This window comes from Uranotaenia lowii, chromosome 2 (genome assembly GCF_029784155.1).
Source record: "Uranotaenia lowii strain MFRU-FL chromosome 2, ASM2978415v1, whole genome shotgun sequence".
NCBI classification, from domain to species: domain Eukaryota; kingdom Metazoa; phylum Arthropoda; class Insecta; order Diptera; family Culicidae; genus Uranotaenia; species Uranotaenia lowii.
The window spans coordinates 268,785,143-268,806,793 of NC_073692.1; the positions used below are offsets into that span (position 1 = coordinate 268,785,143).

Sequence of the window (21,651 nt, forward strand, 5' to 3'; positions counted from 1 at the left end):
TATTGAAGTTTAATTTACATTCATTACACGTTGCTTTGTTGGATCATGATTTTGATGAAAAAAATTATTTTGCGGAAGGATTTTTTTCTTTGTTGGATACGTATATGTCTTGATTTCTCCAACAAAGATCAAGTGCACATCGTAAAAATGTCTGCTGATGCTTAAAAACAAAAACAAAAAAAACATCTCTTAATGATCAATACCAGCAACAGCAGAGCACAGAGTGCAACGACCAAGTTCGCCCCACAAAACCGTCCCAAACAAGATTACGCAATCGATTCGAGAAACTGTCTTCAGACAGCCAGCCAGTCAGCAAACTGCTTATGCTGCCTGATACCCACACTACCAACTGCTTCAAAATTTTCCTCTATTAGTAATGACCACCAACACCAGTTTGATGTTTGGTCATCAGTTGATGCAATCCTGGTCCGAAGCTAGGCTGGTTTTTTTTTCTCGATTCTCAACTAAAGCGAGCATCATGTTTCAACGTTTTTTTCGTTTCTTTTCTTGGTGATGATCGCATGATTTATACGATTTTCCGTTGGCGCTTCCTAAACATTCTTATTCATATTTCGACAAAGCGAGCCCCACTAGTCGAGACTCTTCCGCAAGTTCGAGAAGCTTTTTACCAACTCCCCAGCGCAAATAAAGCTGCCCACCATACATACATAGATAGTAAATCGACCCATCATCCCATTGACTATCTCCGAGTAGCAAATACAACAGGGGGTTGAAATTGCATCTACGCTTTTGTGTTGGTATAGATATACTAAGCTGAAAAAAGCACCCGCTTCGTACTCATACATAGACTTTTGATTGTGGGAGCGACAAAGCTTGAATGGAAACCCGACGCCAACTGCCCGGGTTCAATGAACTCTAATGCTGTCAAGTTTCAACTCACGTGCTTTTTTTTTACTCTCCCCCATTCGGAAAAAGGGGGTGGGGGATGATGTAAAGTCTCTAGTCGCCACCACACGATGGTTGAAGAAAAAAAAAGCATTCGGGTTTTCCTTTGCACGGAGGAGAGCTTTCTGTAGTGAGCGAGCAACACTGTCCTCTCTTCTCTCTAGGTTTCGCTCGCACGTAAATGAAATGAAAAAAAAAAACATAACAACAGTAAAGCTTTAACGATCGTATCAGCGAAGCTCGCCCGATGTTAGTCGGGAAAAAAGTAAACACCATCCGATCACTTCGCGAAGTGGATCGGCCCGAATCGGTCTTCAAACCCGAAGCTAATGGAGAGACCGTGTCGTGAATGCCGCCCGCCACTCTCTCATTTGCTTTCGGTTCTTTCTCCGTTGTTTACGGAAGAGGAGTTAAAATTTGCGGCATATTTACCGAACGGTTAGCACATCATTAGGAAGTAGCATTCGTCAGGTGGAAAACTGTAGAAAGTTGTTGATGAGTGGTTTTTCGGGCTGGTAGGTACTTTTACTTTTATGTAATTCTTCGTAAAAATGCATTGCAGGAATCAAAAACCGAAAAGTCGTCTTTAAATTTTAATTTTTATATCCAAAACATTGCCAACACGTGCGATTTTATCAATTTACAAACTATAAAAATCCTAATTCACAATTTTTATCTGCAGCCGAAGAAGAACGTCATTTTTAAACCGGCTTGTCCAAACCTTTTCCAGAGGCTTCCAAAAAGGGGCTTTTTCTGGGACACTTAATGAGTTCAGAAAACCTTTCATGTAATATTATTACTTTTCACGGATGCCTCATGGAAGAAATCTTAATGGATATAAATTCATACAGCAGAAGTCTAATTCTCAACCTATCTGGACTAAACTTATTATTTAAAGTTTTTTTTTTGTCACGTTTTCTGCGATTCTCACAAAACCTCTCTGAAAGATGAAAATTATTAACATGAAGTGTCTTCTTTGTAAGTACACACAAGAACGAACATTTCATTAAATAAATAAATCTTGTCCAGAATGCCATTTATTATAAAATAAAAACTAAAATTTTTAAAACACTTACTGAGGTTAAGAGTATAAAACATGATCATTGATTGCAGTAAATTCGAACGACATTGGTAGTTATAATTAAATGTTTGTTACAAAACCAAATTTCGAGTTTCGGGATAACTTGTACCTGAACTTCTTCAAAATTATTGTTAATCAAAAGATGGACAATGTTGCTGCATACATCTAAGGGTATGAACATTTCTCAATTATTTTTGACCTTAAAACATATGAAATTTTGCCTTCATGCAATTCCCTAGGTCCTCGCACTGTTCCCATGTTCTTTTTTCTTCTTTAAATTGAAGCATTTGATAGAGTTTTAGTCATTTTTACTATACGGGCTTTCTCATGGAAAATCACCGTTTTATTTCAATATCCAAAAATTAGTAAAAATTAGCTCTAATTTTCATTGCACCTCGGAAAATTTTTGAAAGTTGTCGCCTTGATAAGTTCTCCATTTTAAAGGTATCAATTTTTCTGAAAAATAGTTAAAACCAAAAATCAATGTCATAAAGCAGAATTTTTTTTTCTGCTGGATACAGAATTTTGAATTTAAAAAACCATGCAAACGAACCTAGAATATAAATTTAAATTTCAACAAAGGTAATAAAAAATAATTTCAATGAGTTTGAACAAACTGTACAAAAGCTCGTTTGCAACAATATTGCACAAATAAAAAAAAACAGTTTTTGTTTAAACCATATCTCAAGGTAGAACTATAATTTTCCTTGCTCAACCTGATCCATTTTTTCTATATAGATCGTGAAATTTTTAAGTATTCTAGCACTTTTATGTGCATTGGGAATTTCCGGGATTATTTTAGCTTTCCCGGGATTCGAGAATATCCGAATTTGCAGAGATTTATTATAATACTCTAAATTTGATTTAAAAATCGATTTCGTCTTTCTTTAAAATTTGGTGCGTTGGGGTAACATTGTTCAGTCTGTCTTTTGACGGTTTTAACGAGTTTTCTTGATCATAAATGATACAAAACTCCTTCATAATATTTCCAAATGCTAGTTTATCAATTGTTAAGGCAGTTCGTACAAACCTAAATTATATAAAATTAATGATGAAATCCACAAAATTGAACACAACGCTTTCGGTGGCTCAAAATACTCAATTTGTAACTTTTGGTTCAGTGAATTCTCAGATTGACTATGCTCAATTTCGGTGTTTCTTGGTTTAGATTTCTTCGCGGTCCAAAAAAAAAAACAACATCGCGGTCCTTAATGTGTTAAGGTCGAACAACAATTAAAATCGAAAGATGGACAATGATGTTGCATAAATGGAGGGGCTAAATCTTATAAAATTTTTATTACTAAAAATATGAAATTTTGCCTCCATTCTATTCTATAGGCCCTTGCAATATTCACCTTTAATTTTTTCCTTCAAACTTTACCATTTTATAAGGTTTCTAGCCTTTTGTCCTAGACTGGCTTACTCTTGGAAAATGTCCCTATTTTTCAAATATAAAAAATTTACCTCAAAATACAACTAAAACTACACCAAAATCCAAAACTATACATTTACTATGGAAGAAAGTTCTCTCACATAAATCAAACTACTGCTTTTAAACGCTTTCATTTCATCAGATAGGGTATTTGTTTGTGAGCCTTCGAAAAAGAAAGATATTTCAGAATTTTTTGAATTACATTTTTACTTGCATTTCAAATTTTCAAAACAAACCAAGTTTTTCCCAATCTGAAACTCAACTTATAGGTTTTTAAACATTGAAAAAAGTTTTGAAATATTTTAACTTTAGACTTAGTTATTGATGATTATGTGGAAAAATTTCATGTATATCAAAGTTATCCGGGGATCAATGTTACCCCGTTTTACGGTAAACGAATCCAAACGCCCGATGATATTTGGAAGATGAAGGACAGTAAGGTGGTAGAATTCATAAGAAACACCATCCCAACCTAAAATGTTGTTCGATTTCGACTACAACTGACATCTCAATTAATGATGACAGTACGACGTGATCAGAGAAATATTAAATTGGGAATAGACCAAATACAGACCCCGTTCGTTTTTGGCAACATTCGATTTTGGCAACATTCGATTTTGGCAACATCCGATTTTGGCACATGTGCCAAAATCGAACGGTTTTTAGAAGCGACATTACCTCTTAGATTTCTCTATAACAGGACCAACATAATTTGGACAAATACCAAAAAAACATTTTTACGTTCAGAAATGATGATAGAATACAACAACAAAAACAAATGTTTTTAAAAAATTTATAAAGTACTCAAAAATTACAAAAATATGAAAAATTTAAAAAAAATCAAAAACAAATACAAACAAAAGACTAAAAATGACAAAATCAACTTAAAAATGATGAAGAATGGCAAAAACTGCAAAAATGACAAAAAAAACTAAGATTATAATCAAAACAAAAATAGTGCAAAATGCATCAAAAACATGAGGAAAAAAACTTTAAAAATTTTAAAAATGGTCGGAAACTGACTTAAAATAACGTTAATGATAATAAAAAGAGTTATTTTGTTAAAATTGGAGAAAAAAAAATTCGGAATAAAAACCGTTCGATTTTGGCAACATTCGATTTTGGCAACACAAAATGTTCGGGCATGTTGCCAAAAACGAACGGGGTCTGTAAATTGAACGCAGTGGATTTGCTCATACAAAAAAAAAGTTTGTATTTGATTTTTAACCACTTTTTTGTGTTCCCAAACACAGGAACTGAAAGCTTTTATTATTGACTTGAACTTTGCTTTACAACAGTGGTTTTTAAACTTTTTTCACTCACCGCCCCCTTTTTCAATTTTTTTAAGTTCAACGCCCCCCTGGTCAAATCTTCAGAAAATCTTAAAAAAAAGATAATCTGGATCTTTAAAAAACCATTGGCTTTTGGCTTTAAGTTATAGTAAGTTGTGAGACTTAACTCAAAATCCGTTCAAATTCATATGAGCGCCTAAGAGCCAAAGAGGTAGGGAGAATCTTAAGAGTAAAAATGTTCGATTTTTATTTAATAATAAACGATTCTTTATATTTTAAACAATATTTCTTGATTTTTCAGATTTTTTGAATTTTATTTACGTACAATTTTGTTTCCTGTGGACAATCGTTAAACCCTTCATTTCATGATTTTTTTTTTTATTTTCCTTAAAAATAATTTAAAACAGTCAGAAATGATGTGGAAATTAAGAAAAAAAAATTAATTAAAATACGATGTTTTACTTTTTCCATACATTAATTGTTGCAAATTTGTTACTTAATAAAACGAAGGGTTAATTTGATTGATTATTTTGTTTTGATATAAAATCATATTACTTAAATTCTGGTTAACAAATTTATCCACCATTAGTTTGCATTATTGAATACAAACTAATTTATATATAGCCAATGAAATAACGTAAAAAAAGTATTATTTTTTGGTATCTGAATTTGAGTCCTGTTCTAAAGTCATGCAGCATTCACGAGTCTAAAACTTTAACTTATATTTTAATGACTGAATTCCGACAATGTTAGTAATAACCGAATAGATTAAAAGTTTATCCATGGCAAATGGCACAATTGATTTTTTGAATCGACTGAAATAAATATGAACAAATAAGAACTTAAAATAAAAATTCTCTTACCTAAAAAACCTTTTATATTTTTTCCAAAAAATCTATCACTGAATCACAGATGGCGCCTTTTTCCCCAGTTTTTTTTTCGAATATTTCTCCGGTTCAGCAGATTTTTTGAAACAATACATTTAAAAGATTATTAAACATTGCCAACTAAAATTAATCTTTTTTTTTAGTATAACCCAGAATAATCTTACAAAACACGATCAACATGTAGAGCGTATACAAAATCTGTGACAATTTAGAAATATCTTTTAGATACATTTTAAGAAATTTTTTTTTTGAGATACTGGTACAAAATTTGCTTGCAGCTCTCTGTTAAGGTGTAGAAATTTTAGTCTTGAATTGATGTTTAGTTCTGAAACGTAATTTCATTGTTTTGCATCGAACTTACTCGTTATTTCAAATCTACGTTGAATTATGACCTCAACGCCCCCTTGAGCCCTTCCAACGCCCCCCAAATTTCAAAATTAAACTCACCGCCCCCCTGAAAGTTCTCAACGCCCCCAAGGGGGCGGTAGGGACCACTTTGAAAACCACTGCTTTACAATAATCTTTGATCGATAAGTTAATTTACTCAGTATACGAACAGGTCGTGGAAGCAACAATCCCATTATTGGTAATATTACATTAACAATATGATACTAAGATTATTGGTTGAAATTTGAAGTCAGTTTTGCTGTAAACACTCTACAAAGCACGAAAATTAGTGTTTTTTAAATCTATTTTGATAAGTACTTGTGTTCCCATGTTGTTAGAAGCGCGTGCTACCTGCATATGTGAGTGCAGTTTTTCGACCATTGTTTGTTTCCGATGCAAAAAAAGATTTCTTGTCATTATTTATTTCATAACTGTTAAAGGAGATGTTGGCTCACTTTGGAGTCTTGAGTGGTATTTTTGCAGAATATTCGGTGATGCAGACGGTACTTGAAGGTACCATTTAAAGTTCGTTTACAATTTTTCGGTCATTACTAAAAATTTTTCAAATATTTTATTGGAAAGCTGATAAAATTTCAAAACGTTTTAATGTGCTGTTTTATTGCTTCTGTTGAAAAATAACAGAGTTATGAAGCTTTGCAATATGGTTTTAAATTATTTACAAAAGATCTTAACGAATCTATCTCGATAAATAAAAATGTTAGAAATCTGAAAAAATACATGTGTTTTAAGTCGAAAAAAGGATCAAATTTTCAATTCGAGGATTTATTCGACTTGTTTGCAGTAATGTGGATTGCTTCGATCGGGTTATATCTTAAGGGCTGAAGGGATAGAGTAAATTGAGCTTTAAGAGTCAGTTTACCAAGAATTGATGTAGAACATTCGATTCCACGAATTTTTCACATTTGCCGCAGCTCGTGGCGTTGAGGATAGCCTTCAAGTCTTCTAAGCCAACGGTCATGAGATCGAATCCCGGTCATGGTATATGTAGTACACTTTCCGTGGGTTTGTGGTTTTAGCATTTGTAAGATGCTAGCCATCATATCCTCGAAAGTTGTATTCTTAGAGTTTATTAAAAAGGAATCTTCTCGAGGAACATCAAGTTTCGTTGAGATCCTGTGTGTGTGTTTGTGTAAGTAAGAATTTTTCGTACTTTTACTTTGACTGTGTTATAAATTGTTTTAATCATTTTGGAAGAAAGCCACTATCCCCTTGTGGAAATGGTTTTATGTATGTAAAAATCAAGGCAGGGGGCCTCAAAAAGAGACGTGTTTTTGACGATGAAAAGTTTGAAGAAGTTTTTTTCATGCAAAAAAATTAAGTTGTGAGAGATTGTCATTGATTTCATATGGCCCATTCCCGAGAGGAAGGATGCTCCCCCAGGTTTTCCGGTATCAACCATAGAAGAGACAGTCCCCACAAAACCTTAGGAAGTCCTCTAAAAATCCAGAGCTGAGTATTATTTTTGTAACATTATTTTTAATGGTAGAATCGTTTTAACTAACCCCGAAGTTCCTTCCTCAAAATTTTAATTTGATTTCATTGTTGATATTTTAAAAGCTCTATTTAACTTGCTTGATGATGATCTTGAATCATAAATACAAAACTTTGGAAACAACTCCAATCAACTTGAGTTTAGAAATTCTAATATTTTAATTATTAAATGGCATGAAGAGACATTTTAAAGAGTTCAAATTCATCATTAAGAACAGCATTCAAGCAGTTCGGATTCAACGATTCTAGGTGGATGTGAGTAGTCAGAGAAGCTAAACTAAGCTTAAATCAGCCCCGGCCTAAAAAAATCCCAGTTATAAAAATTTTCTTTTATCGGTTCAGTAGTTTCAATGTCTTTTTGTCTGACAAAGGATCATTTTTATACCTGCGCAGGTATATTGAAAGTTGTTATAAACCTAAATAAAACATTTATGATCGTTAGACATCAAGTTTTCTTACACAATTTTCTATTTTATAAAAATTTATAAATAGAAAAAAAATCCATTTAGATTTTTATTTCAGTTTAAAAAGTACCTTTTCTTTACGATCAGGCTTAAAGTTTGTTAATCAAAGTGCACAGAATAACATGAGTTTTAGAGCTATTCTTGAAAGGTTTTTATACACTAATGTCAACTGTGTGATTAATGAACATATTTCTTGAGATGACGAATCAAATTAAAATTAAACATCACAATTCGCCTTTTACATAAAAGCACACATTTTTGTCATTAGCTTTTTTACCTTTTCAAAAACAACTCGATTTTTGTTAACGTTAAATTAAGTTTATTAGTGACTACCATGAAAGTATGAAGTTGTTGGGCCCGATGTTGGGGTTTATAATTTTTCACCACCATTTTTTCTTCAACCAAATGAACAAGACAACAGTAACACCCAACAGCAAACCCTACCATACAGTGAACGGAAACATAAAAGTGAGCACTACCAAATAAGAAAATGTATAAAATTACCACTTACATGATAGCCTGAGTTTCTGGGGGTGTTCAGTGATCAATGACTACCATATTGTTTTGAACTTTTTATTTTGGGGTTGTTCGATTTTTGACCATGAAAGGTATGGCTCTCTCCTAATGTAACTGTATGGAATCGACTAAATGCAATGGCGTTCCGATTCGCTAACGTTTACATGTGTGCAGCTGATTATTTTCTATTGCGGTGATTTTCCTTGTTTTAAACTACTGTTCGGCATGGTCATGTGGAGATTTGTAACTACAATGACTGTAACAAAGTTGAGAAAACTCACAGGTGCTTTTGAATAGTGTAAGAAACCCAGATCCATTACCAGAGTTAATGAGAAAACAGTTGTAAAATAAAAAAAATAAAAAAATATTGACTGAAAGCCGTGGTCCGAAATTGTATAGCCAATTTTGGGAAATGTTAACCTATTTACAAAACAAACTTAAAAGCAACTAAATCCCGCCGAAGAAAATAAAACACAAAATTTTAATTGATGAATTTGAAATTTTGTTTACCTAGAGACGTCATTTTCGCAACGAGTTCTGGATTTCTCTCACAAAACAGGGTTCTTTAGGGAGGGACTGACGCGCTCACGCGAAAGCAAACACGTTTCGGGATGCGTGTCTGGCGATAAGCCTCGCTTTATTTCTTTTTCCGGGTTACACTGAACTCGTTCAAGCACTTTGAACCTTTCCTTTATCTTAAAGTACCGTTTCCGAGTGCCCGCGATAGGTCGTACACTCTAGATTGTTGCTGGATGAAGTTTTATCCGGTGCAATCAGTTGCAGCTGAGGTGCGAACGTCATTGTTGCGATCTTCATGGTAGGATATTTTGTAAACACTGTTAGTCACACACTGAATCGAATCAGCAAAAGAGCAAAAAAACACTCTAGGATCGAAGAAAGCCGTTGTTGTGAGTGAGGTTGTACGTAATCAATTCATCCCGGGCGCTGTATGCAGAGCCGCCTTCGATCGATTCATTCACATTGTGATCTCAGGGCTAGGTTAATTGACTGTACACTCTTGGCTTGTAATTTTCACGATTTTCTCTACACTATCAGGAAGCACTTCTCCGCTGCATTCTCAGTCACTTTGTAAATATTTTGATAAACTTGAAACGGGAATCAGTTGTCGCGGGTGCGATTATTTTCTCGTCGCAAGTTCTGCTCTTCTCTGCTCCATCCTATCGCCAACGACGAACGTTGCGTATAGTAAGTAATCGCTGCTTTTTTCCCGGGTGCACAATTGATATTGCCTCATGCAAAGGTCACTCGGTAGTAAACAGACTACTGTGATGAAACATGGGCAGTGTTATTCTTTGATTACTTCACTATTAAACTAGCAGCTTCAGCAAGCTCCTTTCAAGGTTCAACAGCTGATAAAAATACATTTTCTGTTTGAACACTTCTTTCTTTTCGCTTCGGCAGTAAACGACAATACGTCGCGGTAAAGACGAAGTACTAACTAGTCGATGATGAATCACTTTGTGTGGTATCCTTAGAAAATGCAACTATGTTACAAAACAAAAAACTGCAATCCCGTATGTCTGGATTTCAGCTGATCTCCTCCGAAGAAATAAGCGGCAGTGTTTACTCTCTCTTTAGAAAATGCTGGCGGTTATAATTTATTTATATTAAAATAGAGATACGATGGACGGCCGGTTTTGTAGAGTTGTTAACAAGACACTTGTTTTTAATCAGCTTCACACATTAAAGAACACGCTCGATATATATAGTAGGCCTATGTGCAGATAAATAGTAACGATATCACGTTGTCTACGCTTGGGTTATTTGAATTTATGTCGTTTTTTATATCACACACAGATCAGTCTTAAACGGTGAAATCGTTCTTCACAGGATTCAGCTATATTCGATCAAGATCGAGACGAATTGAGCACGGTGGTCGTCATCGAACTACTGCTACGCGATGTTATTCCGTAGTCGCCAGGAACGATCTTAATCCATACTAAGAAACACTTATACACTTAAACACGGTTCATATAAAAATACTTTAGAGCATCTTTGCAACTACGAGACACTTTTATAGTACTGTAGATCACACGTCTTCCTGCTTTCTTCTTGCTTTCACCCCAAGGCCAGTCATTTGATGCACTTGCACTCGCCGTAAATAATGTTGCCTTTTAAAAACACATTCCGCCAACAGCGTATGTAAGATCACTTGTTTACATCCCACATCAGAGAGAATCTTGCACCTCGTCCGGGCGCAAGAAGCGACAGCTGGTTTAAGGTCAATGCCGAACGGAGAATCAAGTTGATGATGATGATGAGCCACGAAGAAACAACCGTTGCTGTTCGATCCTTCAAGGATTGTTGCTCTTAGTAGGCCGACGACACTGCCTGCCAATTGACGATGATGGTGCGATACCGTATCGGGCCCGTATCAATTAGCATATTGTCACCACCTACTCCGATCAGTTCAACGATTTCCGTGTATGTATTTCGGTCACCGAACTGCTAAATATAACACTTTTTATTCTAATGTTGAACGAGTCGTTGAACTTGTCGTTCAAAACAAACTATCTCTGACAGTCGAGTGGAACTTTGTGTAGCGGAAAAGTAAGCTTACGGCAAATTAGAGAAGATTATAGAATCTTGGAAAGGTAAAACACCTCCTTAACAACACCCACTAATTTCAATGAACCAGGAGCTCTTCAATGTTCCGGTTTGCAGTAATTGCGACACTTTCCGGAAAATTGCACTTTTTGCCCCCGGAGGGAAATTAAAGTTACCGGGACGACGGGCGGCTGTCACCGTTTAGGAAAATCAAGGAAGTGTACAGCAGTCAGCAGTTTTCCTCGGTGGTTCCTGTCGTGATTGAAGATTTTTTACACAGAAAAAAAAGTTAAACGGATTGGTGAGTGAGCGCGGGCGCACGCGACCGAGCGACCGGGCAAGCGATCGAGCGAGAGTTGGGAAAAACGTGTACGAATCGAAGCAAAGTAGGTTACCAACTGAACGAAGCAGATTCCGCCGGGGCCCGAACGACCGAACGTTGTGTGGCGGCGCGTCCGGATTCCGTCGTCCACCGGCAAGCAAGGCAAGGCAAGAAACGGAGTTCAGTTCAAACGTAGTGTAGTCAATCGGTTTGTGCTCGCTTACTCACGTGCTTCGGCGGTCGGAGTCGGAAATTGTGAGAGAGCTTTCGCTCGTCTACGACGAGAAGCTCAGAAAGAGAGCGATGCTCCGTCGAGTTTTTCCGGGGAAAACTCGATCGTGAGGACTGTGGTGGATGACTGACACCCACTCTTTGCCATGCAATGGTGTAAAGTTGCAGGGGCCAATGCAAAGTCAAGTTGATGATGCAAAATCGTCTGAGTGTATGAGTTTGTGTCTGGTGAGCGCGAGTTTGTTGTAAGCAAGCACATCAGGAAGCGAATTTCGATGGGAAAGAGAGAAATGTTCTATATACATATTGGATGATTTTTTTCTGCTGCTTTCGACTGACTGATGATGATGGGTGGTTGAACGGAGCGAGCAAAAGACGCCCATTCGTGTTGGGTGTTGGGGCTTGGAACGTTTGATTGCGTTTTATTTTTTCAAAGACAGCAGCGAGGAGTCGAGTAGGTAAAACTGCAGTGCAATGAATGAGAGAAGGAAATGGTTAAGTCTGAAACACATGTTCCTGAATGAGGAAATTGCTTGCAAGCGGAAAATATGGATGTGGATTTTTCCTAACGAGACTTTTGCAGCGTGCACGGTTTAATTTATGATATCGATGCTAGAGCTTTGTTTTTATAGACAATATCAAGAGATGTAATCAGTTATTATTATGGTCGAGCATAGACAAATAAGAAATAGACTGATATTATTCCTCTGTACAGTTTTTGAAGTCTAATTTGTGTTGTTTTTTTTTTGTCAAATTGAGGATCAGTGCCTGTTTCATTATCAGCGCCCTGCTGGGATAATTATATAAGTCAAAGTTACTTTGAAGAAACTAGTTATTTTCTTTACTCCTCCTGCTTTTAAAACCATTATTTTTTTCTGGGAATTAGTTTTCCACTATGTCATGCTTCAAGGTATCAAATCATTTTAATCATGGCATGATCGTTAATTAAAGAATTGAAATTATGTTCAAATTTAATTTATCTAGCCCTTGCATAACTCTATAGAAATGCAAAATATGCACACTTCTTCTTTCAACTTTTTACAATATTACCTCACGAACATTAACGTGTCTAAGAAGGGATGTGAAGTAGGCGTTGGATTGGGAGGACGCGACAAATTTTCGGCTTGTGTCAACATTTAAATTGTTTAAATTTTCGTTTTCGATATGAAACTAAATGTTAGGTGGTATATTGAGTGGGTGCAGTCTTCTAGTAGGATGTCAAGGCCAGAAACCTGTTATCTTGAATACAAAGAATCTTCATTAAAAAAAATGGAAGCTCACAGCTAAGTTTTCTTTAATTTTCTTATTTTTCTAGAGAAGTGATTAATCCATAAGTTGCAATCTGAAAATATACACGTTACAGAATTTCAGTACAAAAATAAAGTGTGAGCGATTTGCATTTCATGATGTGATTTTGATGATGATTCTGATTGAAACCCCCAAATGCATTTTAACCTTCTATTTGACCCGATCTGTACTTTCTCGAAGCGATATCTCAGAAACAGTAGAAGATAGATACATAATTTTTTTTGACTTTTCCTAAAATGAGGAGCTCTACGATTTCTCATTTTTAGATTTTTGAGTAGGGTTACCAGAGTCACCCAGCCAAAAAAAAAAGGACAATTAGTCTGTTGGGGTCATACAGACCCAGATTATTGTTTTGGATATAAAATCAAACTACAGAACCGATAAACCATTTTAAAATCGTCAAAATGTCTGCTTCTTAAAAACTTGAGTTTTGATTTTAATGGTCTTCAGAAAATGACCTTAACCCTCATCCGCATTAAAGTGTCAATTTGACACTATTGCAAGTCTGAATGTTTGTAACTTTTTTTCAGAAGCTTCAAAAAACAAAAAAATCTTCAGGGACACTAAATGAATTAAAAAGTTCTTTAATATTGCATCTTTACTTTTTTTAAGGACGAACCCTGGAAGCCTGGACAAAAAACTCCCTTTTCCGACTTAGAGTGTCAATTTGACACTTCAAAAGTAAAATTTATCTAAGTCGTTTGAATTATTATGAAATCATATGAAACTTATATCACTAGAAATCTTGTTATGTCAGAAAAATATGTTTGGAACATCATATACAGCTTAAGCTACTAGTTTTCTCGTTATTCAGCAGGAAAGAAAAAAAATCCGAAAAAAACATGCCTCAGAAAAATTATTGCAGCTTATACATTACATACTCAAAAAAATATCTATCTTATGCATATGAAAGCTTAAGCTATGGTCTACATAATTAAGTAAAGAAACATTTTTTTAAATTTTGTTTATGAAAGGGTCACAAAAAGTTCAAAAAAGTTGTCTGAAAAACCTACTTTTCATTAGATTGCTAGTAAAGACTGTTTGAGGGGTGGTAAAGTTTGAAAAAAAAAATAAATTTACAAAATTTATTCTAATTCTAACATTTTGTTGTATTTAGATTTTTGATTCAACGAAAAATGAATATACTACAATTTTTCAAAGTTGACTACTATACGAGATTTTTTTTACATATAGAAATTTCATCTCTTGTTTTTAGTTCAGCGTTAGGTTCCACCCGGATTTTCAGTGCTTTCTTGCCGTTTGTAGCAATTAAAACTATATCCGTTGGAAAGGGAATTTAATTTACATTCTAATGAGGTGCAACAATTTTCGCTGTGAGATTTCACAAAAATATGAAAATTATAAACGTAAAATCATTCCTGAATGTCTAGAACCACAAGCAGAACGCGTCCAGCAGATCAAAGCCGGACTCGTATGGGTTGGATTTTCAAGTATTTCTGCCAAATTTGAAATCTATTGAACTAATCTCTGTTCTGCGTAATGAGTATTTGTGGAAAACGTCCATTTTTCTTCAAAACTTTCTTATGAGAGTTCTAGCAAGCCAATGTTAATATAAAACGATAATATAATGTGGTTGGTCATCATTTTTATGGATCTGTTTCAGATAATCGTTTGAAACAAACCAGAAAAAAATAAAAAAATCATAAACTAGCAACTTGTACAGAAATTCTACTTACAAGTTGAAAATCTGCAGTAAATCCAAAAAAATATTCCTCACAAAGTCTTTTCTTGTTAAGATAGCCCTGTTCTGTTTTTCCTCATAAACCCATACAAAAAACAGGGCTTTTCTCTAACTGATTGAGTCCATAAATTTGTTTAAAAGTTGAAAGAAGGAAAGAATAGCACGCCGTTTCATCAGATACGAAGTTTCTTTTATATCTATTTTCAGAGAAAATCTATTCTTAGAGAAAAATTATTTAGCTGCTGTAATCTTTGTTATCATATTTTTTTAAAGTTTTCAATATCAGAACATTAAGAAGATCTTCCTAAAAGATATTATTAATCTAGGGATTTCTTATTTCCTCCGAATAAACTAACAATGTACCAGGAGCTAGCGCTCAGTGCAACTCTGAACATGTATGTATGCATGTATGTCTAGTGAAATGTGTAGATAGCGTCGCCACATATTTTCTGGTTGTCCATTCACACATTTTCTAGCGGCCATTTATTTATGTAACAAAACAGAACAGTTTATGGTGCTCTACTTTCGTGCGTGTTGTTTGCACTCTGCTAGTAAATATAGATACCTCCATACATACGGGTATAGTATACATACTTCGGGCACAAGTCTCTGCCGGGCATATTCTGATCGCCGAAAAAACCGTCGGCCGCGGCTTGATTTCGAACCATATGCTCGCTGGTCAAAACGTCACACCCGATTTCTCGACTGCCACATATTCTCCCCAAATCCTCAGTACCCAACACGCCTTCAGTGATTTTTTGTTTTTTTGAATCCTACTCGAAACGCTTCTTTCCGCTCCTATCAATCATATGGGAAGGTGCATTCAAGCTAACGAACGGGGCCATGTCGAAAATTCTATCCGGGCAGCGATGCTCAAGTTTAGATTGAATGTAAACACTTGATAAACTATTGGGTAGAAATCTTTTGAAATTAGACAAATAATAACTTACAGTACCGTTCATAATTGTATAGAAATTGGAGCACGCGCACTGTCACTTCGCTTTTGAACTTTCATAACTTTTTACTCTGTTGATATTTTTTGATCAAATTTTCTACGTAACATAGATCAACTATCACACTATTATAACACAAAATTTGAGCTTTCTAAAATTTGTTTGGCCTAAGATACAGTCATTCTACGAAAATCGGACTTTTTGGACTTCTACCATTCAAACTGCAATATCTCAGAAAATACGCTACGCTTTTCATTGAAATTTTGCGGAGTGATTGTTGAAATATAAATTAGCATGTCTGAAATTTTTGATAAGTTCTAGCGATCGGATCAAAAGTTACGCGAGGTACGATATTTCAGGCATGTACCTAAAATTGCGATTTCTATAGAATTTTGGACGAATGTTTCCATAGGAAAAATCATATATTATGTTCAACAATCAGTAAATCTATTTCAATCAAAATCTCAATTCAATATCGTGAGATTCTGATTTCAAAACACAAATGAATCATTTACTCCATTTTTTTTTTCTTTTATTTATTGCATTTTTCAGTCATTTTTGACCGATTTGTGAAAGGAAAAATATTGTTCTTAGCAATCGTTCAAAATTCTATAGAAATGATATTTCTAGGTTCATGCTAACTTTATATTTCAACAATCACTCCGCAAAATTTCAATGAAAGGCGTAGCGTAGTTTCTGAGATATTGCAGTTTGAATGGTAGAAGTCCAAAAAGTCCGATTTTCGTAGAATGACTGTATCTTAGGCCAAACAAATTTTAGAAAGCTCAAATTTTGTGTTATAATAGTGTGATAGTTGATCTACGTTACCTAGAAAATTTGATCAAATAATATCAACAGAGTAAAAAGTTATGGAAGTTCAAAGTCGAAGTGACAGTGTGCGTGCTTCCAATTTCTATACAATTATGAACGGTACTGTACAAGTTAAAGTAACATTACATTGAATATAATTTATTTCAAATTAGACAATCTCGATAAGGCATGGATCACCATAGATTTTCATGTATCATCACACACGACATAGTATGATAGTATGTTACATTTTTCAACTGATGTTGGCTGACGGGCCACATAAAATATTTATGCGGCCTGCACACCTAAACGAGCCTGTATTAGATGTTTAATAAGTTTGCGATATAATTTTGCTGCAGAAACATTTAACACATTCGTAAGATTTAGAAAGACATTTTTTTTTATATTCCAACCTTAAGACATCATTTTGGCCACGTGTAGACATCGTTATATACCTGAAAGAGAAAGAAAAATAAAGTTTTAATAAATTACAAAAATATTAGCACATCGACATTCTGAAATTTAGTCGCTAAATCTCAGCAACTGGCTACGTCACTACATGTAAGAAAGTGATTGGTAATGGGTCAAAGCTATCACAAAAACGCCCTAGACCAGGGGTGAGCAACCTTTTGCATCAACGGGCCAAATTGAATTTGAAATATTTTCGGCGGGCCGCACTCAAAATAATATTTACTAATAGTCACCAGAGCTTTACGTTATTTTTTATAACGACAATTTTTTGAGGATATTTATCCTCAATAAATATAAAAAAATAAAACGGAAAACAGAAAATAAAACGGAAAACAGAAATTTAACACTGTTTTTTTTTTTAAATACAATGAATAATATCAGCCAAAATTGAACACGTATCTGCATAACTTAGTCTTGATCATTTTTTGTATATTTTTATTTTTCAATCGATTTGAACTTTTTCACTGATCTTTCTTTCAAACAAAACATCGTTTGTATCTCACTTTTTTTAATTCAAAACCAAAAATCTGAACCTTTTTTGAACCACAGAAAGACCTTCAACTTCTATTCGTCATCACTTTAGTTTAAACTGGTAGTATGGAGCTAATTCACAGCGAAAATTGAAAAATGTATTTTTAGTAAATCATAGTCTTTTCAGCGCATCGTTATTGAATTTGTAAACTTAAAATCCTTCTTGTGTGCCCATTTTCGAAAAGTTTTTTCATGATTCAAATTTTGTCCTCGATGACCAGATTTTTTTCTACAAACGATGAAAAAACTGTACCCTATAAGATTATTACATTGCCGCTTTTTGAGCAAAATTGTTAAAATCACATAAAAATTCATAATTTCACAGATTTTTATACAAACTTTGTCAAAGTTACAGTTTACATTCTTGATTCTAGATTTTTTTTACAGATTGTAAATATGGATTTGAATGAATTTAATTTAAATAGATGCCACTGGGATAGGCTTTTTACAGCTGATTCATGAAAATCTTATGACTATGGTAGGGTTGAATGTCCCGCTGTCCCGCTTTTTCCTCTAAATGTCCCGCTTTTTTTCTTGGAAAACTTTTACAAAGTTAACTGACTTACACCGGAGAAAAACAAACTTTAATCTCAATTTGAATTCTATGATGAACAGAAAATCTTTCAAATAAAATAAACTCTTTCTCAAAATAGGCAGCATTTTTCATAGCTTATATTAGAGCGTACAGAATAAATCTTAAGCTCTACGGAGTGTTCGTAAATTGATTTTTGGGCGATGCAGCGATTTTTTTTGGTATATGTCAAATCACCTTTAGATGTATATGTCAATTTCACCTTACGCAATACATTTTGTCTAATTTACGAACGTCAGCATCGATAGATAAAATCACCTGGATAGAAAAAAGTAAGCCAATGTATGATAAAAAATATTGTTAAAGTTGCCTCCAGATAAATATAAATTATAGAATTATAAAGACAAACTTTTTCGCCAGAATCTTAGTTGAATTTCCAAATATTATACACCACCTTTTTCAACTCAAGACGTACCTGCGTTAAAAAACCTTAGTGTACTTTCTATGAACAACTTTGGCTGTTGGTAGACGTATAAGTTTGGCTACACAATTAAGCTTTTTTTTAAAATTTTCTTAAATGTCCCGCCTTTTTCCGATGTGTCCCGCTTTTTTTCGTAAAATGTCCCGCTTTTTTCTAAAAGTATCTGGCGAGCCTAGACTATGGTGATGTCGATTGCCTATTTTCAAGAAAAAAGACTCAATTTATCGATGTTCGGCATGACTTTTCTATGAAATTTCTGAAAATAGCATCACAGATAATCGTCACAAAATTTTTGGGTCGAATCACAGAATGACAAATATTGTCTTTGTCAGGAATTCAGGAATTGATGCGTAGCCATGTTGATTAGAAATCTAAAATCGTTCTCCCAGTCTTTAATATTCAAAACTCAAAAAATATCGCTTGATTGTGGTTTTATTTTTATTTTTTTCGGTTTTTAATTGCTTACAGAATAAGCCCACGAAGATTGCAGGTTCAAGTCCTGCCGGGTTGAATCTTTTGTGGAAAATTCTTATATTCTTTCTTTCTTTGATACCTAATGTTTCTCTAATACTTTCCACCACCTACGAAAATTTAAAATAATTAAATTTTGATAAATAATATCTGCTGAGCATATTCCTCATAAAACGATATCTTGGCTTCAAACGAAAAAAAATATAATCAAACTAACAGACTTAGAAATTGCTATGATCATCTGTATAGCCTAGCGATTTTTTGATAACTCTCCCGATCAGCTTTCATGGATTTGAATTTAAAAGTGGTAGTTAAATAATTAGAAAAAAAATTTAATCTGGACAAAAAAACTGCAATATTACATTTTGCCAATAAATATGATTACTTTACTAGAACACAATAAATGCTTAAAATTCTAGAAATAGTTGAAAATCTGAATGGTTTTTGGGCAACTGCAACTTGAAACAAGTGAAATTGTGCATATTTAGTGAAGTTTTTTTTTGTATGAGCAAATCCACTGCGGTCAATTTGTTTGATCTATTGTGGAAAATGAAGTTACGGACATATAATTTTTTTTTTAAATTTTTATGGACCATGCGGCACGCGGGCCGTGCTGCTCATCCCTACTCTAGATTGATAAAACATGTTAGTTCCATTCCTTGTCAAAAATAAAAACATTCTACCAACTTTGCTATCAGACTATGTTTTGATGCATAGCTTTTCTTTTTTTTGTATAATTTTTTTTTTGAGAAATTACTGAATCAATTTAATTTTGTGTTTTAAAAGGAAATATTCCTTCGCCTTCAAAGATAATTTAATAGGTATACCATTTCTAGGTCGTACCACTTCTTCCAATTCTTCCTATAATAAAAATATGACGCTTTGGCGATAACCTTTTCCAGCGGTGAACCATTATCAAAATCTAAGGACTTAATCTAAAATATTCATGGCAAAGCAGGATGTTTAACATATCAGAATACTTTTAAAACTTTCTTGTAAGTTCAGTTAAAAAATTATGTTTTAGTTAGTAGTTAATAGGACACAAGGCTTTTTTCTTGTTTCAGGGGGTCATATAAATTCTTCATTTTTTATTGTACCATATTGTTAAAACGTTTTCCAAGTATCTTTTAAATGCTTTTTCTTTTGCCACTCAAGCAGAAAGGTTTAAAAAAGCTTAAACTTCAAAGAAATATAAACTGACTCAGTAAGCTCAATTATACAACTTTAATATTGAGTCTACTGAAAAGCATATTTGGCAACAAAAATAAATCTATGAGGAAAGAAATTGAACAATTGATGAAAAAATTATCAAATTTGTAATGGATGATAGTTGCTTGGCACATTTCTTCATTATGTTATAAATTTTCTAAAATATGTGAAATCATTGGCAATCATATACACGGATGAACTTGGCTTCGTTAGTTGTTTTCAATCATAACTTTTAAGAAAGTTTTAAAAAAATATCTAGAATCACATTTCATTTCTAAATACTCCCTATTCAGAACTATTTGTATGAAATAAAAATAATCAATCTTGCATAAAGTTTTCAAATCTAGAGACTTTTAAAACGTTATGAGTGTCTTTGGTCTATTAACCCGATTTAAAAATTAAATTATGAAAATATCAGCAAGCTTATTTGAGCAGATTTGAGTTCTTAACTAATTTACAATTAAAAAAAAAGTAATTTGAGAACCTCCTGAAATAGATCAGCATAGAAGCTCGAACACCGGTCGATTCCGACTTCGAACGGTTGTATATATCACATTTCTACACACCAACAGAAAGCGGAGCCCCAAGTTTTCCCCATAATAGAGCAATAGCTAGAACTTGTACTAAGTCAGCCGCTGCCGGATCGTTTATTTTAGGGACGACTAATGCCGGTGGGTGTAGCTGGGTGGATGTGTACAAAATCAAGTAAACCGAACAGAAACGACAAGAGCAGTAACAACAACAACAACAGCACCAGCTCTGGCGATGCGAGGCGAAGAGCATCAGTTGAAAAAACAGTGGCGGTGAAAAATTATGTACACACACGCACGGTTTAGCCCCGTTTCTGGGTCACTAGGAGCAAGCCAAAGTATCCAACAACGGCAGCAGAACAGAACCGAGCCGAAACGAGGAAGCGAAGAAATTGAAAATGAAAACGAAAACGCATATCAGACACTGACTGGCTTCTGTGTTGTTTACTCGTCATCATAATAATAACAACAAAACAGCAAGAACCCCCCCAAAAAAACACACACGCACAGCATAGCGACGGACGAACGAACGAATGGACGATATGCGCAACTGACAAAGCCAGCAGAAGTCACTGGGGAGACCGAAGAACGGCAAAAACAAAAATAACATCTGAGGAAAAAATGGAAGCAAGTCATGTGTGGAAAATAGTAGATGAGAACTAAGCAGAGTTTATGAAAGTCTTAGAAGAAACACGGGCAACATTTATGTGCGTGTTGTGAGGTTTCTGTTTTTTTCTGCCAAGATGCAAAACAATAAAAAAAGCAATAGAGAAACACCTACGCGGAAATTGAACCACGAGACGACAAGAATGTTGCAATATATTGAGCGTAAAAGTTTTCTGCGCGAGCACAAATCAAACTCTCTTTTAGGTCAATCGTTACATAAACAACAAATATCTGTAAGACTGCGATATACTACGAAACAGGCTATTTTCAAAGTGACAAATATGTAATGCCTGTTTTACGATTTATGATTTGTTTTCGGAAATTTGGGTACTTGTAGCACTATTTATTTGAAAAAAAAAACCCGTTCAAATGCCGTCTTTCTCTGATTA

The 21,651-nt window shown here is 34.3% G+C and overlaps 1 protein-coding gene across 1 annotated transcript in view; it reads right to left on the minus strand.

Moving 5' to 3' along the window:
• Positions 1 to 11,472, minus strand: part of LOC129749036 (hormone receptor 4) — a 65,596-nt gene extending 54,124 nt beyond the window's left edge. The window contains exon 1 of the mRNA XM_055743863.1: positions 8,988 to 11,472. Within this exon, the coding sequence (XP_055599838.1) occupies positions 8,988 to 9,000 (13 nt within the window). The 5' untranslated portion in view covers positions 9,001 to 11,472. The remainder of the gene's footprint in view (positions 1 to 8,987) is intronic.
• Positions 11,473 to 21,651: the final 10,179 nt, after the last annotated feature.